The 22,326-nt window shown below is 38.6% G+C and overlaps 1 protein-coding gene across 2 annotated transcripts in view; it reads right to left on the bottom strand.

Moving 5' to 3' along the window:
- Nucleotides 1–579: 579 nt before the first annotated feature.
- Nucleotides 580–22,326, bottom strand: part of gfpt1 (glutamine--fructose-6-phosphate transaminase 1) — a 44,227-nt gene continuing 22,480 nt past the window's right edge. The window contains exons 15-19 of one of the 2 annotated variants that reach the window (XM_067395426.1): nucleotides 19,282–19,396; nucleotides 16,150–16,277; nucleotides 15,066–15,233; nucleotides 10,576–10,737; nucleotides 580–3,522 (exon numbers count right to left, since the gene is read on the bottom strand). In XM_067395426.1, the coding sequence (XP_067251527.1) occupies nucleotides 3,478–3,522; nucleotides 10,576–10,737; nucleotides 15,066–15,233; nucleotides 16,150–16,277; nucleotides 19,282–19,396 (618 nt within the window). In that variant the 3' untranslated portion in view covers nucleotides 580–3,477. The remainder of the gene's footprint in view (nucleotides 3,523–10,575; nucleotides 10,738–15,065; nucleotides 15,234–16,149; nucleotides 16,278–19,281; nucleotides 19,397–22,326) is intronic. The other variant, XM_067395427.1, reaches the window with a different exon arrangement.

The following is a 22,326-nucleotide window of genomic DNA, read 5'->3' as shown; positions in this document are numbered from 1 at the left end:
AGCGTTCACGTCCTCGTAGAGCTCGTAATTAGTTTGTAAGCTGGGAGTTTTCTGAAAGCTCCCACATGTAACATGTGGCCACTATACCACCTGACCGCTGCAGATTGATTTATTAGGCGTTGATAGTGGTGCCATGGAAACGCATAATTTCCAGTCCAAGGACCAAAAGGACGTGAACAGCTCTGAATATAACGTCATTTCAAGATAGCGGTAAATACAAGGTGACGTGAACGCAGCTTATTACTGGCTCTCACAACAAAAGTAAAAAGAAAAAAACATATGTAATTACTATATATATTTTTTTCAAAATGCTTTAAATATGTACCTTATTAAGGTGAATTAAAATGCAGCCTTATTAATGAGCAAAACGCTCGGATGTTAAACGCACTATTTACGTGTGACTGGGAGCAGGTGTAGATTTCTTTCGTACCAACTAACATTTGGAAAATACGAACATTTTAATGAATCTGAAAATTTACGCCAGAACCACTTTACACACGATTTACACAAAAAATCGTTCTGCTCGCGTTTCATGAATGAGACCCATAGTCATGAAATATTTGCCATACACAGTAGGATCACAAAGTATTTTATTTGAGTTTGCACTACAGGGTAACTTAGTTGACAGGTAACATAGTTGACACCATTTCACCATTTTGCCTAGTAACATAGTTGACAGAAGATTTTTGCAGAGATTAATAAAATTAAACATTTTCGTATTTGAAAGAAAGTTAAATTTTAAACTCAATCTATTTTTCTAAGTTATTTAGATAGAAGAAATAAATATAGATAAACTTGAAATGTACCTTAAATTATAGAATTTAGAATTACAGAATTCTGTGTGATATTAGAAGAATATCACATGGCTGGAAAAGACTCTCAGCCAATCAGATTTCAGAACTGTGTATCGCCTGTTTGGTAAGACTACTGCAAAATTACAAACTTTATGTAATGTGAAAATAAATTAAAACAGCTCACATAATATTTAGTTTGACCTTAACATAAGGGGAGGCACCTCCTTGAAAAAGAAGAGTTCCATGCCCTATTTTTTACCCTAGTAAAATGACTCTAGACAAAGCATTTTTCCCACAGTATGACTTGGCCAAAGTTGAATGAAAGCAACCAGAGAGTTAGAAAGACTGAATGTTTTATTAACTTTTTTATCATAATTTTAAATCCTGTACACACTGCCTTTTTTTGTACTACAAATTGGGGGTGGGGGGAATGTTGTTTGTGGATGACAGAACTGATCTGGAAAACATAACTTACCACACAATCCTTCAAGGTGAAAAGATAAAGCTACACGTATATAAGATGCTCTTGTAAAATCTAAATGCAGTTCAATGCTCCACAGACCAAAGAGCATTACTAGTATTTTAGCCTGTGAAATTAAAACCCTTTCCATGAGCTGGCATAACTTAAATATTTAGTCTCAGAATATAACAAGAATATAACCACAGAACTGTAATTGTACCTTCATAGCTATTGCCCCATATGCCCCTTCTTCAACCTTTGGTTATATGCTACTAATAGAAGATATTTTGGTTAACGCTCATCTGATGCTTTGAACAGAAGTTTCAGATGATATAATCTTTATTCACGTTGATTTTATGCACAACATAGTAATGTAATCATGAAATTTAAAAATCACAATATTTGAATGAAAGGAAGTACATAAGCATTTTAATCCCAAATAAAGTAGTATATAAAATATAACCCTTCAATACCCAAACACAAAACAAGTGAAAGACAAAACACAAAATGGTCCCATGGAAACAATCAAAATGATGGTGGCGTTGTATGGGGCAGGCTCTATGTAACATAGCATACTTCATGTTCGCGGTTTTTCTCTGTCATTTGGCAGTACTATTGTAAACCGGAGACACACTGTAACAAGGCCTCTGAATTTCCTAAAACAAAGGAATCAAAGAACGGAAGCCAAAATGTTCATCCATATATTTCAAGTACACAATTGAAGTGTTAATCTCAGTAACTGATTATAAATATTACACTCATACAATAACTACCGATACAGTTGAGTCACCAACTGCAGTGATTCATTATCGCTATCTGTGTTTAAATCATTTTTATGATTTTTTTTTTTTGTGGGAACTGATAGCTAGTACTCAAAAAGGCAATATTCAAACATTTTGTTCTCTTCATCATGCGATGTAAACATTTCATTTCATTTAGAAATGGCTGACTGGTCTTTTAAAACGCCAGTAGATTTCCTTGTGCGAAATTAAACCGAACATGACCGTTTCTATGACCCAGTTTGGCAAAAGCACATAGAAATTGAATTAAAATGTAGCCACATAGTGTAAATCAGATCATACATTCACTTTATATTTGACCCTTCATGCACATGCATCTACAGGGGTTGTAGTCATTTCGCCTTCCTTCCGGCAGGGATTCATTCAGGTCTTTGCAACAAGACTCTAAAGAGAAGTATCATGAACTTTTTTTTTTTTTTCTGCATTTATTAATCTAGGTCATTTATAAATATACTATTAACTGTTAATTCACGATTGTTCAGAATACATTAATTATGTTAATTTATATATCTTTATTTGTTAAAAATAGAAATTAACATGAACCAAGATTAGTAAATGCTAATAAAAATACTTACCTTACTGTACCTTACTGTAAAGTATTAGCCAACTATTTTAAACACCATTAAAGTTATCAATCAATTGCTTTGAGATATTAATATATAAGACATGATCTCTAGACCAAACTCTAGTGGACATCAGAAATGGTTTAAAATTCAGACAAAAGAAATACTTTATCAATGCCCCTAAAGGTCACTGTGTGCTCTGAGTAAAGAAGGTTAACTATGGAAATCCCTGTGGATATGAAAATCCAGATGATTAGAGGTCATCCCGGGAAAACATGCTCATCAGTAACAAGTGCGTCCCCTTAAATAGCAGCAAACCGGATAAACTAAATAGTGTGCAAACTACCACTAAGCACTGATTCACAGTTTTTTTTTTCTCAGTGCCATATTCACTAGAATCCTGCTTTTTTTCCCTCATATGGAAAGCAGCTAATGGAGAGTTTTGAGCCTCTTTTGTTACTAAAAGCAAACTGGAACACCATCTTTGCTACACAAATGCATATGTGTATTTGATGATAGGCATCTAGAAGTCTTTCTGGGCTAAACAAATATTATGAATAGAGCAAACAAACAATAAACAGACCTAAGACAAACGTGTTATAGGTTTAGGTCTAGTATCGCCACCCCATACACGCCACCACTAAAAGACAAATATAAAAATAATCACATTCCAGTCAACAGCAATGATATGAAGCCAGAATCATGCTCTGAGATGAGATATGAGATAGGAGGTACACTTCAGGTTCTTTAGGAACGTTATATGAAAGCTGGCGTGTATAAAACTCACTGTCTTCATGTTTTGATAGTCTGTACTTGGGAATATGTGTGTGTGTGTGTTTGGGGCATCGATCAGGAAGCGTTTACTCAACAGTCACAGACTTGGCCAGGTTTCTTGGGCAATCAACCTGCATGGAACAAAACAAAACAAAAAAAAAAGAAATATTACTACAATTTAAAACAACCGTTTTCTATTTGGATATATTTTAAGATATATTTAAAGCAGGATTTTCAGTGTCACATGATCCTTCAGAAATCATTCTAATATGCGGATTTGCTGCTCAAGAAACATTTTTTTTGTATCAATGTTGAAAACAGTTCTGCAGATATTGTGGAAATCGTGATATAAGATTGTTTGATAATAAAACGTTTAAAAACAGCATTTCAAATAGTTTTTTTTTTTTTTTTAATCAAAAGCCTTTACGGTCATAAACGTATATTGCTGAATATAAGTTGTAACACTTGGCCTAGTATTTTAAGCTAAACTGTCACAAGATTTATATGAGGGAGGGACCATCAGCAAAAGATCCATGAAAATCAAAAATACTCAGTAAGGCAACCAGTAGATGCAAAAGTATATATAATTTGTAAAAGAGAAAAACAATGAACACATTCAATCATCAATATCAGGTTATGAAATCACCCGTAAGCAAGTAACCACTGGAGTCAGATCATTTAACCACTGGGAAGGATCATGTGTAAATAAACACCCTTCCCAAGTGACATGGTAACTTATCTGGATAGTTTGCAATGTTGAAGTCCTTGCAGCTGAAGTCCAGGGAGTAAAAATCTTGAAGTGATGTGAGTTGAACCAGTCAGGTATAATCCAACAAGTGCCCAAGCATACCAGCATACATTTCCCCTAGCGCCTCATGAAATCACAAGGAAGTTGAAGGCAACAATTCCTGAGGTAAAGGGGCCTTTTTGGTGAATAATCCACCTTTGTATTGTTCATAAAGACTAAAGAGTCCTTATTGACTGAGCAGAAAATCCCCAAAGATTCCCAGTCAGGACTCATAAGAGTGGGTTGCAGACACCATCCACCATGCTGTAGCACCAAACCAATCTTACTTCTTCTACCTCTACGTTGCTGATATACTACAGCAATCAGGGCCACACTGCCCCTAGTGTCAGGTAGTGGATCTACATTTACCAGGGCACCTAATGTGACAGTTCAAGATTGTTACATACCCTCCCCCTCAGAAGAAGGTTGACTAAAACCATAACATGGCTTCATATTTTGAACATGTACAGTTTCTACAACATTAGGATCATCAATGTACCTCAAAGAACAATTAACAGGTCCAAGTACTTTTACTACTCTTGCCGGGCCTTTCCATTTTGCTGCCAACTTAGCCATATACCCTTCGTTAGCTCTGGAAAGAGGATGGGTTCGGACCCACACCACATCTCCCACCTGAAACTGAACTGATTTATGCCGTTGATTGTAGTATCTCCTCTGTTTATCTTGGGCTCTTTCAACATTTGCCTTCACCACGTTGCGGAGCTGCTGTTGTCTGTCGATAAGGGAGTAAGTAAGATTGTCTGGATCAGGTGGTTTGTGGATGGCTCTTTCTATGGATCCCTTCAATTTTCGCCCCAATGCAACCTCTGCAGGTGTAAACCCAGTGCTCTCGTGCCATGCTGTATTGAGGGCAAAACGAAATTCTGCAAGCCACTTGTCCCATAGTCGATGTTGGTCACCGACATAAGAGGCAATCATTGTTTTGAGATTGCGGTTAACCCTTTCTGTAAGGTTGGTTTGGGGGTGATAAGCAGTTGTCAATCTCTGGATAACCCCCCATTGTTTGCAGACTGCACTGAGTAGTTGAGATGTAAATTGTACTCCTCTATCCGACACCAAATACGTAGGCGTGCCCCACCTGGTGAAAATCTCCTCCACAAGAATCCGAGCTATTTGCGGTGTCTTGGCTTTCCGTAATGGAAACATTTCTACCCATTTAGAGCAATAGTCAACAACCACAAGGAGGTATTCATTTTGTTTACTGCTCTTAGGGAAAGGTCCCATTAAGTCCACCCCTAACATATGCCCAGGTTCGACGACAGGCGTTGATTGGAGATGACCAGACAACTTGGTTATTGCAGGTTTGTATTTTTGACAGATGGTACATTCCTTGCAATACTTCCACACATCATTTCTCACGTTCGGCCAATATGCTATGTCGAGTAGTTTTAGAAGAGTTTTCAATCTCCCCAGGTGTCCACTAAGGGGACTGTCATGTGCATAATGTAACAGAGCTTCACGTTGACTGGATGGAATCATCAGTTGGAGTTTTTGTCCTTGTCCTTTTGGTAGGCTACGAAAGAGAAAACCATTCTGCATCACGTAATGGATGCGGTTAGGATCAGCAACATCCTTGCACTGTGTCTCTTGAATCAATTCTTGTAACTCTGGGTCTCTTTGTTGATCATTGGCAATTTGTGCTAGATCCACTTCCATGTTATTTGGTAACACGTCGGTGGGTTTTATTACTGCAATCATTTCCTGAGTATGGTTATGAACTCTGGACAAGATGTCAGGCACCACATTGCATTGGCCTTTACGATATTTTATTGTAAAGTGAAACCCTTGTAACCTTAATGTCCAACGGGTGAGACGTGATGACGGCTTTGGGTGTTGGAACACCCATGTCAGTGCTGCATGGTCTGTAATAACTGTAAATGAACGCCCCTCCAAATATGGCCTCCACTTTTCCACAGCCCAAATTACAGCCAAACACTCTTTTTCAGAGACAGAGTAGGCTTTCTCTGCTCCTCGTAGTAAGCGTGAAGCATAGGCAATGACCTTTTCTTCACCTGCCATCTCCTGAGTGAGTACCGCACCTAACCCAACCTCACTAGCATCCGTTTGTACTGTGAAAGGTTTACTGAAATCAGGGGTTTCAACACGGGTGCTTGGGTTAAATCCTGTTTTATAGTGTTGAATGCATGTTGGCATTGTTCTGACCACAACCAAGTAGATTTTTTTGTTTCAGTGCATGAAGTGGGGCAGCTTTCTCAGAGAAATGTGCAATATAGCGGTGATACCAACCAGCAAGCCCCAGAAAGCGCTGTACATCCTTGAGTGACTGAGGGGTTGGGAAAGAAGTGACTGCCTCCACTTTTGCTGGATCTGTTTTTATCCCACTGCTTGACACAATGTGACCTAAGAAGGTGAGAGTCTGCTGCATAAAGTTACACTTACTCAGGTTGAGGGTTAGACCGGCTTTATGGAGACAATGAAAAACTTGCTGTAGGTGGCAGAGATGATCTTCCTCATTCTTGGAGAACACTACAACGTCATCAATGTAGATGAAACAGCACTTGCCTTTGAGTTCTCTTAGAGCCTGTTCCATCAGTCTCTGGAACGTTGCAGCAGCATTTTTGAGCCCAAACGGAAGACGACAAAATTCATATAGCCCAGATGAAGTGACGAAGGCAGTTTTCTGGATGCTGTCAGGTGCCATTTCCACTTGCCAGTATCCACTTTTCAGGTCAAGTGTACTAAATATTGCGGCACCATGCAAAGATTCAAGAATATCTTGAATTTGGGGCATAGGGTAGGCATCGAGGTAGGTTTTTGCGTTCAAACCACGATAGTCCACACACAGTCTTGAACTACCATCCTTCTTTGGCACTACTACAACAGGTGCTGCCCACGGAGAAGTTGATGGCCTGACAATCTTCTTAGTCAGCAGATCATTTATTTCAGATTCAATGAACTGCTGCTTGTCTACAGACACTTTATATGGGCGTTTCCTGACAGGAACTTCATCAATTGTGAGAATTTGGTGTTTTACCAGGTTGGAATGCCCTATTTCATGTGTGCATATTGCAGGCCATTGCAACATTAACTTCTCCAATTCGGTTTTGAACTGACCACTAGTATTAGCCTGTTGAACCAGTTTTCGGATGGATAGATGGGTTTCACTGGATGTAAGAGGGATGGGTAAGGCTATATAAAAATTTACTGTTGCTTGGGGTCCATGTGGAGAGAAAGGAAACGCTTCTTCAGTTCTTCCTTCACTGGCAGGTATGATGTACTTTGATCTCTGGAAGTCCAAAGTCAATCCAGAATCCATCAGGAAGTCCATCCCTAGGATGATTGGCACGGTCAAATCTGTATCATTCATTATGTATAACGTTAGCTCCATCTTACGTCCCTGGACCTCACATTTCCAAGTCACCCTTCCAATTGCAGTCTGCTGCTGTCCATTGGCGAGAAGGAATGCCTGACCACCGCATGGCTGATATGGCTCATTCTTGCTGATCTGTTCCCAAGTTGACTTTTGAATGAGGGAGAGTGTACTACCCGTGTCTATCATCGCTGAACAGTACCGGTCTTGGAGAATAATGGGGATGTTGACAGTCTTGATTTCAGTTAGAGCCAAGTTAGGAAAAGGTTGTAACATACTGGTATTGGTACGAGAAGGTCCTACTTGGAGACAGTGAGTTGACTGAACTTTCTTTTTCTGATCAGCTGTATTAACTTGACTCCAATATCTCTTTGACTCTTCAAAATCTCTTTCAATTTGCGTGCCAATTCTTACCAGTTCACCAACATCCTTCACTGTCCCTCTTAACAGACTAGCTAGCCGAGGGTTACCGTTTCTTAATATAGCATGGACAATGTCTCTTTCACTCATCTCACTTTTCCATTTCATACACAGCGCTCGGTACTGGTAAGCAAAGTCTCGAATACATTCCTTCCCCTTTTGTTTCCTTTCTTGCAATCTTCTAATTGCTACTTCTTCATAGTCTTCACTTAAGAAGGACTGTAAGAAGACTTCTCGAAACTGCTTCCAACTCCTCACATGTTGCCGTTCCACCATCCACCAGTCCTTAGCAGTGCCTTTGAGCACAGCAGTCAACGCAGCCATAATTTCCGCATCACTGAGAGGTCGCACTGCAAAGTACTCCTCGCACCGCTCAATGAAGTTTACAGGATCCTCTTCCTGCGCTTCACAAAAGCTGGGAAACTCTAGTTTTACTGGAGGATTGTACTGCAAGGAAGTATGACTTTCTGGACATACTGAGGGAATGTTCTGTACACTATAAGTTTGGTTTTGAGAAGCTGAATATGGGGTAGAGCAATTAGGAACTGTCTGTCTGGAGTTAGATAAGCTAGCATTGATAGATTTTAATTTTTGGTCAATTTGTGCATCTCTCCGTTTCAAACAGTCTATCATGGATTGTCCCAAATCCCTTACTGCTAGTTCCAGCTGTTCCTTCATTCTATCTCTCTCTCTATCAAAACGATAGTTAATTTTATCCCTCAAGGCTTGAAACTTGGCATCCAACATCTCTTGAGAAACACACTCAATCATCCTCCGTTTGCTCTCTTCCCAGCAGCCTTCGAGTGTAGTTAGTCGTTCTGATAGCCTCTCTACTGTCATTGACGTCATTGTGGGTGTAGCCGATTTATCCTCACTTTCAACCTCAAGCGGTGGTGGAGGTGGAAATGTTTCCTGTACATCATCACAGATCTTTTCCTCCTCTTCACCAGAATCAATGTATAAGCTGCTGAACGTGTGAATCATCTCACCAAATGGGTCTCTTCGAGTAGTAAATGTCTCCAATGAGAAATCTGGTTCAGGACCAAATCCATCCTCTCCCAGAGCAGCCTCACCTGCCATACTGACGTATTCAAAGCATACACTGATCACCAAAGATTATAAACGCCTTCAGGTCCCTGTTCGGGCGCCACTTTGTAACACTTGGCCTAGTATTTTAAGCTAAACTGTCACAAGATTTATATGAGGGAGGGACCATCAGCAAAAGATCCATGAAAATCAAAAATACTCAGTAAGGCAACCAGTAGATGCAAAAGTATATATAATTTGTAAAAGAGAAAAACAATGAACACATTCAATCATCAATATCAGGTTATGAAATCACCCGTAAGCAAGTAACCACTGGAGTCAGATCATTTAACCACTGGGAAGGATCATGTGTAAATAAACACCCTTCCCAAGTGACATGGTAACTTATCTGGATAGTTCGCAATGTTGAAGTCCTTGCAGCTGAAGTCCAGGGAGTAAAAATCTTGAAGTGATGTGAGTTGAACCAGTCAGGTATAATCCAACAAGTGCCCAAGCATACCAGCATACATTTCCCCTAGCGCCTCATGAAATCACAAGGAAGTTGAAGGCAACAATTCCTGAGGTAAAGGGGCCTTTTTGGTGAATAATCCACCTTTGTATTGTTCATAAAGACTAAAGAGTCCTTATTGACTGAGCAGAAAATCCCCAAAGATTCCCAGTCAGGACTCATAAGAGTGGGTTGCAGACACCATCCACCATGCTGTAGCACCAAACCAATCTTACTTCTTCTACCTCTACGTTGCTGATATACTACAGCAATCAGGGCCACACTGCCCCTAGTGTCAGGTAGTGGATCTACATTTACCAGGGCACCTAATGTGACAGTTCAAGATTGTTACAAAGTATTCAATTTCTTCAAAAACAGAAATCTTACTGACCCCAAACTTTTGAAAGGTAGTGTATTTTTATGTCAAGTATCAGAAATATACATTTATATTTTTATATATATTGCTTTTTTAAGTCTTCGAAAACTGTGGTCAGTGTTTCCAAGTATCTTGCACATGCTTGGGAAGAGATGTATGGTAGACTGAAAGTATACTCGCCGTCCACTTTACCAGTTCAACTGCTTGTTTACTTAAATATCTAATCAGCCAATCACATGGAAGTAACTCAATGCATTTATGCATGTAGACATAGTCAAGAAGATCGAACTGAGCATCAGAAAGGGGACGAAAGGTGATTTAAGTAGCATCGTCTGATGGCTACTTCCAGCAGGATAACACAAAGCTCAAATCATCTGTCATCAACTGGTTTTTTGATCATGACAATGAGTTCACAATTCTCTAATGGTCTCCACAGTCACCAGATCTCAATCCAATAGAGCACCTTTGGGATGAGGTGGAACGGGAGATTCACATCATGGATGTGCAGCTGACAAATCTGCAACAACTGTGTGATGCTATCATGACAATATGGACCAAAATCTCTGAGCAATGTTTCCAGCACCTTGTTGAATCTGTGCCACGAAGAACTAAGACAGTTCTGAATGCGGGTCCAACCCGCTACTAACAAGGTGTGCCTAATAAAGTGGCTGATGAGTGTATATTAGTGAGACAGGAAGTGAGATGAAAGACTCACGTCGAATCCGCGGAGCACAGCGAGGTGGAAGGAGAGCAGCTGTAGAGGGATGACGCTGAGAATTCCCTGCAGGCAGTCCACACAGTGAGGCACTTTGATGGTGCGGCTGGAGTTGTTGATGGTTTCATAGTCGTCCTTATCGCAGATTACGATTGGACGGCCCTACAACAGCAACATAACCATATCCTCTTAAACAGCAAAAACTGCAGAAAACTAAGGCTGTACAAAAATTGCAAGCTTTTTAACAATCTTCAATCTATTCCTTCTTAAGCCGATGGCATACTAGACTTTGAGCACACAATACATTTGCGTTTACTGCCTCCTGCATTACGTATGAATTAGGGGTGGAACGGTTCAGATTACTCATGGTTTGGTTTTTTATCACGGTTTTAGGGTCACAATTTCGGTACGGTTCGGTATGTGCTATATTCAGTAAAAAAAAATAGGACAACTGTCAAATAAAGATAAAGAAAATAAAAACAAATAATCTAACTACAAGAAAGAGCAAAAATAAATACATGAGAGCTCAGATACAAATATAAAATAACACTGCATATTAACTACATAGAAAATATAGACATAAATGACTGGTCATAGGGCACACATCACTGAACATTTGTTTACAAAGAGTGACTGTTTTGTCCATGTTCTTTTGATCATCGCTATTGTAACATATTGGGAAAACAAAAAGGGTTTCTGCAGGTTTCATCAAATCTAATTTATTGCCTTTTAATGCCGATTTTTAAATTTTATATATATACAGTACTGTGCAAAAGTCTTATGCACGTCAGTATTGTCACCCCCCAAAAAAGGTTTTAAGCCAGTTATTTATATCTTTTGCTGTAGTGTGTCAATAGGAAATGTCCGTTCACATTTCCAAACATTTATTTTGCCATTAATTGTAATAATCCAGTGAGATTTGGAGTCTGACAACAGCCGGTGCTCCACATGGAGATCAGAGCTCACCATCATCAAATCCGTCTGTGATTACATGAAGAAACAGATGAAACTGAGACAAACCAAATCCAGAAGAGCTGTGGCCGTGTCTCTAAGATGCCTGAAGAAACCTGCCTGCAAAGATACAGTACTGTGAAGAGTTTTAGGCACTTGTGTAAAAATGCTGTAAAGTGAGGATGTTTTTAAAAAATACTGTTATAAATAGATTTTATTTATCAATTAACTTAATATTAATATTAACTAAATCAAAACAATATTTTGTGTGACCACCCTTTGCATTTAAAACGGCTCTTGTCCAGGTACACTTGGGCATCATGTTTCAGGTAGATTTGGAGGCAGGTTTCTTAAAATCTCTTAGAGACATGGCCACAGCTCTTCTGGATTTGGTTTGTCTCAGTTTCATCTGTTTCTTCATGTAATCACAGACAGATTCGATGATGGTGAGCTCTGATCTCCATGTGGAGCACCGGCTGTTGTCAGACTCCAAATCTCACTGGATTATTACAATTAATGGCAAAATAAATGTTTGGAAATGTGAACGGATATTTCCTATTGACACACTACAGCAAAAGATATAAATAACTGGCTTAAAACCTATTTTGGGGGGTGAAAATACTGACGTGCCTAAGACTTTTGCACAGTACTGTATATATATATATATATATAATGTTGCTAAATGTCGATAGATGACGTCATGCAGCAATTTGTTTGCTTCTCTGCTGCTACCATTTTTGCTCACATAATATATTTTAATACAGCCAAATTCCCAATAAAATCGTTTCATCTATATATTTTTCTGTTTTTGTTGTCAGACTATATGAAAATGGTGACTGAAACGCGGCCCATTAAGACTTCATACAGGGCTTGACATCAAGCCTCGTCATTCACTTGTACGAGTAAAACAGTTGCTTGTCCAAAAAAAAAAAAAAAAAAAAAGGATTTTTATGTGGTGTAAATATAAATTTAAAATTTCTGAAGCAATATCCTTTCAGAATATTGCAGCTTTGACATATTTAAAGGTACAATTTGTGATATTTTTTTTCCGCTAGAGGTCGCTAGAAGCCTATTCAAAACAAAAGGCGTAGTTTGATGACGCCAAGTTTTAGAGCGGAAACTTGGGACATGTGGTCTCCATCTCAACGGACGGTGCAAAAGAATAGGGATTGGAGTCTGGAAGAACTCATGTTCGTGGATGCGATTATTAACGTTACTGTAGTATGAAGCAGAGCAGGAGCGAGTGTTGCGGGAGCTGAACGAGGAGCTGGAGCGACTGATCAACACACGCCTCACCAGCAGCGGGACTTTTATTATGACACAGTCGCCGGCGCCGCTTCCGCTTTTCCGGTCATGAGTTTACGGGAGCTGTCCTTGTCGACAGAACCAGCGGCAGATGGTAAACAGTAATTATGTTCCATAAATAAGTAACACAATTCACCATAAAACGTGCAAGAAGTAAATAAGGAACTGCTTGAAGCAAGCTAGTGGTTTGCTGGACGCTAGACACTACTTCCGCATTTGTCCACGGCACTGTTGTCATGTGGTTTCTACGTCAGTAAAGGCGGTAACAAAGTTAACTGACGTCATTGACAGGCGACTGCACTGCCCCGTGTCACTGTTTAGAATGGGAATTTTCTCATGATTTACAAGTAGTTGAAAACATTAGAGATACTGTTAGTAATCAGCTGGACAAAATATATAACAATAGCCTAGTTGTTATTGGATATTTTACTGCAAAAATTTTACATATTGTACCTTTAAAGCTGCATATTTGTGATAGATTTTTAGTTAAAAAATTAAACTAAACCACCAGTAGGTGGCGTCAAGTAACCGTCTTAAGTGAGTCATTCATTTAAACGATTCATTCCAATGGCTGATTCATTCAAGGATAAGGCAGTCGTTTATGAATGGGTCATTGAATCTTTGACTCATAATGTTTCAAACTGCTGAATCATTCAGTAACGAAAACAAGGCTGAGCCTGCGTCTCAATGAACATTCTATCCATCCTAAATAGTATGTAACATTATTAATATTTAATACTATTAAGGGCAGATAGGGTGGATAGTATGCACATTGGGATTGCTACGCTATGGTTCTGCTGTGATCTTTGTTTGAAACTATTTTCGCTGCTAAAATAGAACAAAAACAGTTAATGTTCCTTCTAAAATGTAAGTGACTTAATATTAAATATTTGTTAACTGAACTGTTGTATGAAATCAATGTCACGTTTTTAATCGTGATGGTAGCCTATTTAGGAAAAACAGCATTCTTGGTCGTGTGATAGTGCTTACCTGTAACAAACTCCACATTTTGATTTTTGACCGCTGTATGTTTAACTGAGATTAATTTTGTGTGCGCTTCGCTCATGTTTCCATTTCTCCTCGAGATGGTGCGCGAGCCTCAACAGCGCAACCTTGATATCATCAGTACATTATACAGCCTATTGTCATCCACTACCGATCGTCACTCACACTAAATGTAATAAAATAATTTTTTTTTTTTTGTATTGACATTTTAATGAGGTCCTTGTCCGGCCGAACAAGTAAAATTCTCTTTCGCTTGCCCCTTTAAAAAAATCCACTTATCCCGGACCAATTGAAAAAGCGTTAGTGTCGAGCTCTGACATGTTAAACCAGCGCTAAATCCTGATTTATAATCGAGACGTTGTCTGGCAAATAGTATCTATTTTATTTGTTCTCTGACAGAGCGCACAGCCTCAACTGAATGCGCTGCTCCTCTCAGCCACTCACTAAACAGCAGATGCAGACAGAGGTACGGCAACGGGAGGGAAGCAAGATCTCGTGCTCGTGCGGCAGTACCGGTGGGTCTCGGTAGCTAGATCAGGTTAACAAGTATATTTGTCACAACGCGCTTTCTTGGAAAAAAGTCACAAAAGGGGTCTGACAAAGTCTCTAAGTTGGCAACACTGATGCAGCCTTCCATCTCCATGTCACAGCCCGCCGCTGCCCAAAATGGCGTTACGACAATTTTGCACCGGCCGGAGGCAATTAGTTATTAATTATGAAGGCTACATTCAAAATAAACTGGTAGTATTATTTTTCTTCAAAACTATATAAAAAAATTGAATGCCTGTAGGAATAAAATTGAATGCTTTTTAATGCCATTTAAGGCCTTAATTTTCGCAAAATCCATTTAATGCCCTGCGGATACCCTGATATCCGTCAACTGAAACATACATTTGCCGAATCCGTCTGTTTTACACGTTGTTGTTTTCAACAAACCATATTATAGATGCGTCGTCAGATTTGGGATGAACCGTGGTGCAAGCGCGTGCCGAACCATGGGTGGAGAACCGAACGTTTCTTTTTTTTTTTTTTACAGAGAACCGTTCCACCCCTAGTATGAATGGAACAAAAAAAAGTGTAGTGTGTACTGAATTGTGATTGGACTGCAACTTGGTTTACAACATGTTTAATCATTTTACCTAAACATTTTAACACTGCTATATCTTGCAAGCAGTGGCAGGACATGCAAATCTAGTAATGATAAAGGTGGACATCTGAATGGCTCTTACCTGTCTTGCCACCACCTGCTGCAGTGCGTTTTGGCACTTGGTGTACGTGTGGTCTCTCATGATGATCATTATGACAGGCATGAGTTTGTCCACTAGAGCCAGTGGCCCATGCTTAAGCTCTCCAGCCAAAATCCCCTCTGAATGCATGTACGTGATCTCCTTAATTTTCTACATGACACACAAACAAGAGCAATATCATGCTACTTGAGAAGACTGACTAGACAGGAACTATTAGACAGGACAAGACAAAACCTAAAACAAAACACAACTGTTACATAATAATTAGGGGAAAAAAATAGCTGCATCACATTTTTGTGGTCAGAGTTGGCTAATGCCTCAATGACAGTTCCCCCATCCTCACTTCCAGTGTAAGTGGGTTTTTTTCTGAACCAACACAGTCAAATTGCTTCCTCTGTTTATTTGCGGTTAAACTAAATGAGGCCAAACTTCTGGAAAATTCTGAAGTCCATCAGTTAAGATTCTTATTTTTTTCCTTGTTCTTACTTTCCTGGTAAGACTTAAATAGTCCAGGTCATTTTTGAATGTGAAACATCAGAGTATCAATCAGTGTAAATTACTCTCCAAACAGAACTAGAACTATCCACCCTCATGTCATTCCAAACCTGTACTTTTTCTTTGTTCTGCAGAACATAAAAGATATTTTGAAGAATGTTGGTAACCAAACAGTTTTAGTGATCATCAAAAAATACTGATACGTTTCTCAAAATATTTTCCTTTATATTCAGCTGAATAAAGAAAATCAAACAGGTTTAGAATGACGTGTAAATGATGACAGAAGTTTCATTTTTGGGCGAAAAAGACCAAGACAATTGCACAGTAAAAGGATATTCTGCATTTTTAAAAACATTTCCCCTTTTTCCACCTGTTCATTGACAGTTGATCGCATGTGAACTGAACAAGCACAAATTAAATTTGAGAGCTATGGTGGAGAGGAAAATTAGCAGTGAATAACTGGGGTATGTTCTTCCCACAAAGCTATTATATGGCTTCAGGAGACTTGAAACAGGGGCAGGAGGGGAGTGAGTGATAGATGGGTGAAGAAGGAGGGAAGAAGCGGTCTAACCAAAGCTCCCTCCAGGCAGGTGGCGTAGTGGTAGCCTCGGCCCATGATGAGAACACTCTTCTGTTGATACAGCTCAGTTGCCAACTTCTGTATCTCATCGTCCAGACTCAACACCTCCTTGATCAGATCTAGAGAAAGAGAGACACAGTGTAGCTTGTAAATGAATTTGTACTTTCGTAAATTCACACATTAAATATTTAGTATGACAGAAATTAGTGTACCAATTACAGAAAATCATCAGATAAGTAGTCATGTTTCATTATGTTATGATGTTGCATTAATGAAGCCTCAAAAATGTCTTGCGAAAATCTAAAGATTTCTTGAGTCAGAGCTAAATGATTTTCATTGATTCGTTGTGATGAACAGAAGCTGTCAGAAATCTTCTTTAAAAATATGTAGTGAAGATTAATTCATGATTTCCACAAACAGTACGGCTATTTTAAGTTCATAGGACTTAAAGGGTTAGTTCACCAAAAAATTAAAATAATGTCATTTATTACTCACCCTCATGCCATTCCACACCCCTAAGACCTTCGTTAATCTTCAGAACACAAATTAAGATATTTTTGTTGAAATCCGATGGCTCAGTGAGGCCTACATAGCCAGCAATGACATTTTCTCTCTCAAGATCCATTAATGTACTAAAAACATATTTAATTCAGTTCATGTGAGTACAGTGCTTCAATATTAATATTATAAAGCGAAGAGAATATTTTTGGTGCACCAAAAAAACAAAATAACTTATTTAGTGATGGCTGATTTCAAAACATGATGCTTCGGAGTGTTATGAATCTTTTGTGTCGAATCATGATTCGGATCGCGTGTCAAACCGCCAAACTGCTGAAATCACGTGACTTTGGCGCTCCTAACCGCTGATTCGACACGCTGATTCATAACGCTCCGAAGCTTCATGAAGCAGTGTTTTGAAATCGGCCATCACTAAATAAGTCATTATTTTGTTTTTTTGGCGCACCAAAAATATTCTCGTCACTTTATAATATTAATATTGAACCACTGTACTCACATTAACTGATTTAAATGTTTTTAGTACATTAAGGCAGTGTGTCCACCAAAGCGTTTTTAGCCAGGTGAAAACGCTAGGCGCTCTGCTTAAAACACCTATCTGTGAGCACTTGAGAGTGCTTCAGCTGCGCACTGTGCGCAGTGGGTTTTTTTCTATGATACGGAATATCCGCGGCACTGTTACTTATAACTGATTTTGCAGGTAATTTGTTTCAGACCAAAAATGTTGACACAATGTGGAATTACTTGCTATGTATGTTCGGAGACCAGCAATATTAATTTCTCATCCATTTTGTTCCATTCTCTGTTTGTTTGATGTCGCTGTACAGCAAGAATGTTGCGACAGTTGGTCGGTGTTGTATTTGTCCCGCCTCTCTTCCACTCTGATTGGATGGCTGAATAAAAAGTGACAGTGATGAGCACAGCGTTTTACTCAAAGTTGAACATTCTTCAACTCGAGGCAACCGCTTAAAAATAACGAGCTCTCAGCGCTTGAGCATGAAAAAGATGCTCAGCATCTCGTTACACTCATGCAGTTTAAAAAACGTGGCGTTCCCATTGAAAACAACTGAGAAAGTACACTAGCAGCAGGAAAAAATGCTTTGGTGGACACATGGCCTAAAGGATCTTGAGAGAGGAAATGTCATTGCTGGCTATGCAGGCCTCACTGAACCATCAGATTTCAACAAAAATATCTTAATTTGTGTTCCGAAGATGAACGAAGGTCTTACGGGTGTGGAACGGCATGAGGGTGAGTAATAAATGACAGAATTTTCATTTTTGGGTGAACTAACCCTTTAATATTTTTCCCTCTTGTTTTGTGTTGTTGACAAAATTTAACCTTGTTTTTGTTTAATTATATATTTTCATAATCTATATGATACTTTTTATCTTATTTATCTTACTTTATATAATACTGTACATGTACTGTAAATGATTTAATTTATGTAATGAATACAATTTTGATTTATTTTAATCAGTAATGTAATTTTATATTTCTGCTCAACTGGCCAAAGGATCCATTCAACTGAAATACTTAAACCTCAAGGGTTTTTTTTTTTTTTCTTCAAATGTTTGCTTGCTCAGTTTAACTAACTTGCAAGAATCTTTTCAAACTGCTGCTCTACCACAACAGAAGTTTAACTTCTAAGGAAACAGCAGATATAATATCTGCTGCAGCACCCCTTGTGGCAAGGTTGAGAATATGACACATACATGTGTACACATTTCAGAATGCAACTATGTTCATGTACTTGCATACATATGTTTTGAGCCAAAGACTGTAAATACAGTGACCAAAACATGCAAGCATTAATGACAGAATCAGCAGTTTTTAGCACGAATAGTAAGCTGGAGTGCAGGGGGAACTTTAGTAACTGGCTGCCAACACATTCCCGACCTCATTGGCTTGGAAGCCGAACAAAAAATCCACAGAGGGAGAACGAAAGAACTGGAGAAAGGAGAGGGAGGGGGGCGCCCCAGCAGACACTTGTGGTCCAATAAAGACTTCCAACAGTGACTGAGAGAGCTGGCCGAGGCCATCTGCTCCTCCCTGCACACCAATCCGTGAACACAAGCACTTACATGCTCTATGACAGTGAATCTCAACCTTTTTTGAGTAATGGACCCCAGTCATATTTGGAACCATCCTCAAGGACCCCAGAATAAAATTTGCTTATTGGTATGATTAATTTCTTTTGTGACGACTAAATGCAATAAAGTATAATTTACTACAATGTTAGTTGACTTGTCCTATATTTAGTCATATCATCAGTTATATTATACATATATTATCTTCTTCTTTTATAGGAACATGTCAAATGTCAAAATATACAAAAATTCATATTCAGATAAGTGATATAAGGACCCCCTGGCATTATGCCAAGGACCACTAGGGGTCCATGGACCCCTGGTTGAGAAAAACTGCTCTATGACATCAGCATCTCACTAACTTAAATGTACACAAAGAGCAAATGTGTAAAAAAAAGAAAAGAAAAAAAAAGAGGTTTAGAATTCATATATTGTGAATTATGATTGAGATCACACTAGAAGCCATTTTTGCAGAATTCCAGATAATTCTAAAACATTTACAGCTGTATGTGTGTTTACCTGGCAACACTTTGAGGCCTTGAATGATTTCTCGCCTCCGTGGCTGTACAGAGATTCTGTCATCACACATCAACAGGGCGAACATGATGAGAGCCACAAACTGACTTGTGTACGCCTGCAATAGACAAAACAAACAGCACAAAATAGAGTTCATATGAGCTCAAATGCAATTTGTATCGTTACAGATGGGGGTTCTGAGTTTTTTATTTTGGATATTCATGATGGCTAGCATAGAAATAGTGCAGAAACTTTTTTATTTCTAAAGCCATTTTTCATAATATTTGTTTTACATTTGTCAAAATCCTTTAGTTTGCTTGTTTTTAGGTTTAAATTAGCCTTTGAAGAACAGATTTCCAATGGGAAATCCAATGGTCATTCATGCGTTGATCAGACAGCTATCAGACAGACTTTGTTAAAAGTGTTCCATTTACACATGGTAACATAAATGTGTCTTCGCCAAATAAATAGACCTATAAATCTAATCTTCAATTACTGCACTGTATGCAAATATGCAAGATATGTGCTTCATTTTATCTATCATCAGCTAATTTCAAGATCAGTGGCCATAATTGGAGAGAGAGCATCATCAGCACTGGCAACATCATTTAGTCTCACTACTTTTAATGAAGATGATTGTGTTTTGCTTCAGGATGTGACGCTGAACTTTCAGTCTCATTTGCAGCAGTTTGCTGAAGAGTTGCAGCTACTCCTTTGTGGTGATGCGTGCTGCAATAGCACTGTCATATCTGGGTACCAGGAGCCATTACAACACGCTCTCGCACATTTAGTTTTTTCCATTTTAGGAGGAGTAAAATTTATATATGTAGCTTCAACAACTAGATGCATTTTGTCCAGTTTCATCTGGAATGCGAATAAAATGGTGTCTTTTTCGGCCTTTTCAAGTTTGGATAGCTATCAGATCAGAGAAAACACATGAAGTGACCAGATATGCGTTAACAGAGTTTCCATATGCATTACAGTCATTTTGATGTGTGTGGAATGTTTATTAGGACTCAACATACTTGGTTGAATGGGCTATCTCCGAAATTTATTGCATTAGCAATGTTCAGTGGAACAAGCTGTAATCTTTCATTCAGTAACTTGTGTGCGCATGATGCTTGGTGGTTGCGCTAATGGTTTATCAGAGAATGGTTTATTCATCGACGTGCACAGTTTAATTCTCACACTTTAATAGTATTTATATCTCCTAACTTAAAGCTGCCGTCCATAAGATTTGCCTCTTAGTCGCCATCTCTGTTTGAAACCTGCAACTGCAGTTATATGCAGAATTATCATCTTTACAGCACAGCTCGTCAGCGCGGATGAATCTAATGCTTGCTGTCAGTCACCATACCGGTGTAGATACTGTACTTCAGAATCACAGATTGTGCTCTTGAAATATGACCAAAGTAGGAATTTTCACCAGAAAATGTCATCTTTATAAGTAAGTAACATGTATGCCACTTTTGTTCTGACCAACTGAGGAAAAAAGCATTAGGCCTACAATAAATCATGCTGCTAATGGTGATTAAATCAACCATTACAAGTAGTCCAAAATGCGGCAGCAAGACTTTTGATGGATGCACAGAAATGGGATCATATCACTCCTATTTTACATTCCCTACACTGGTTACCAGTTCACTACAGAGTGGATTTTAAAATTTTACTTCTCATTTATAAATCTCTAAATGGAATGGCTCCACCTTACCTTTCCACCCTTTTGACTGAGCACCATCCAACAAGATCACTTCAGTCATCTAATCAGACTCCTGTCTATCCCTAAATCAAGGTTAAAATGTAGGGGGGACCATGCCTTTTCTGTAGTTGGCCCTAGACTCGACAAAGCATATAATACATGTTGAAGCACTCTTACGTTGTATTTTATTGTTATATTTTAACACTGAAGCACCAATTCTAGTATATTTTATGGTATGTTTTTACAATTCTCTATATGCGTTTTTTTTTTTTTTTTTGCTTAAATTTTTTGTCTTTTTTACTTTTTGTGTTTTTCTGTTTTTAGCTATTGTAAAGCACATTGGACAATGTAGGTTGTATTTAATTGTGCTATATAAATAAATTGCCATTGCCATAAATCTAATGATCGCTTAGCTCATATTAATATGCATTAAACCGTGCAAATTATTATTGATGTTATACTTTGTTCTCAAATTGTTAACGTTAACAACATCAGCATTGCGTGACTGTGTATTTAGTGTGTATTAGCGTTACCTGTAGATTTCAATTTCTGCAGCCATTCCACAGCCCGAAGTCTTTTGCTTTTTAACCAGGGTTGAATCTCCAGTTGTCATTGAAGATTGTCATTTGACCCTTTCTGGATTACAATCCGACATCAAAGTGATAAGTTTAATTATTGCAGCTGCTGTGAGTAAAGGCTATAAATTATCCGCTACCAGCAGCATCCTATATGCAGGAACTCCTTTCTTTCGGTTTACAGACGTGACGTAATGACACTAGGACGAACTGCTGCATGCTCGAATTTCCTGTGGAAATCCACCAGTATCGATTTATTATAAAACATTATTACAAGCTTACTGTTGTGAATCGGGCTAAGGTAAGGAGATAGTTTTGGCTGGTTATGTACTTGCTCAAATTGATTTTGGATATTTTTTTTAACCAAAAAAAGTTACGGACTGCAGCTTTAATAAAACAAGCGGTGTTACTATGAGGAATGATTACCTCAAAATGTAGATCTGTATGCAACTACTTTAGGTACTTTATCTGAATGAAATGCATACACCTCTCTCGCTTTTGCTCACGTGCCAGCGATTACACCTCCACGTGCCAGTGTTGGCACGCATGCCATCGGTTGCCGACCCCTGCTATAGATTCTACATGTAGAACTTGGGTTGTGGAAGACACTATATTGTATTTCAGAGTTGTTATAAAAAATATAAAGAAAAAAGGAAAACAAAACTGTTTTGGTTGAATGATTTGCCAAATAAGACCAGGGAAAAGGGAAAGGAAAGGTGAATAATGTTCAGCTTCCCATTTTTCTCTCCATCCCAATTTCTCACACGCGCCTTT

This window comes from Chanodichthys erythropterus, chromosome 9 (assembly GCF_024489055.1).
Source record: "Chanodichthys erythropterus isolate Z2021 chromosome 9, ASM2448905v1, whole genome shotgun sequence".
NCBI classification, from domain to species: Eukaryota; Metazoa; Chordata; class Actinopteri; order Cypriniformes; family Xenocyprididae; genus Chanodichthys; species Chanodichthys erythropterus.
This window is presented reverse-complemented; position numbering and strand designations above follow the sequence as displayed.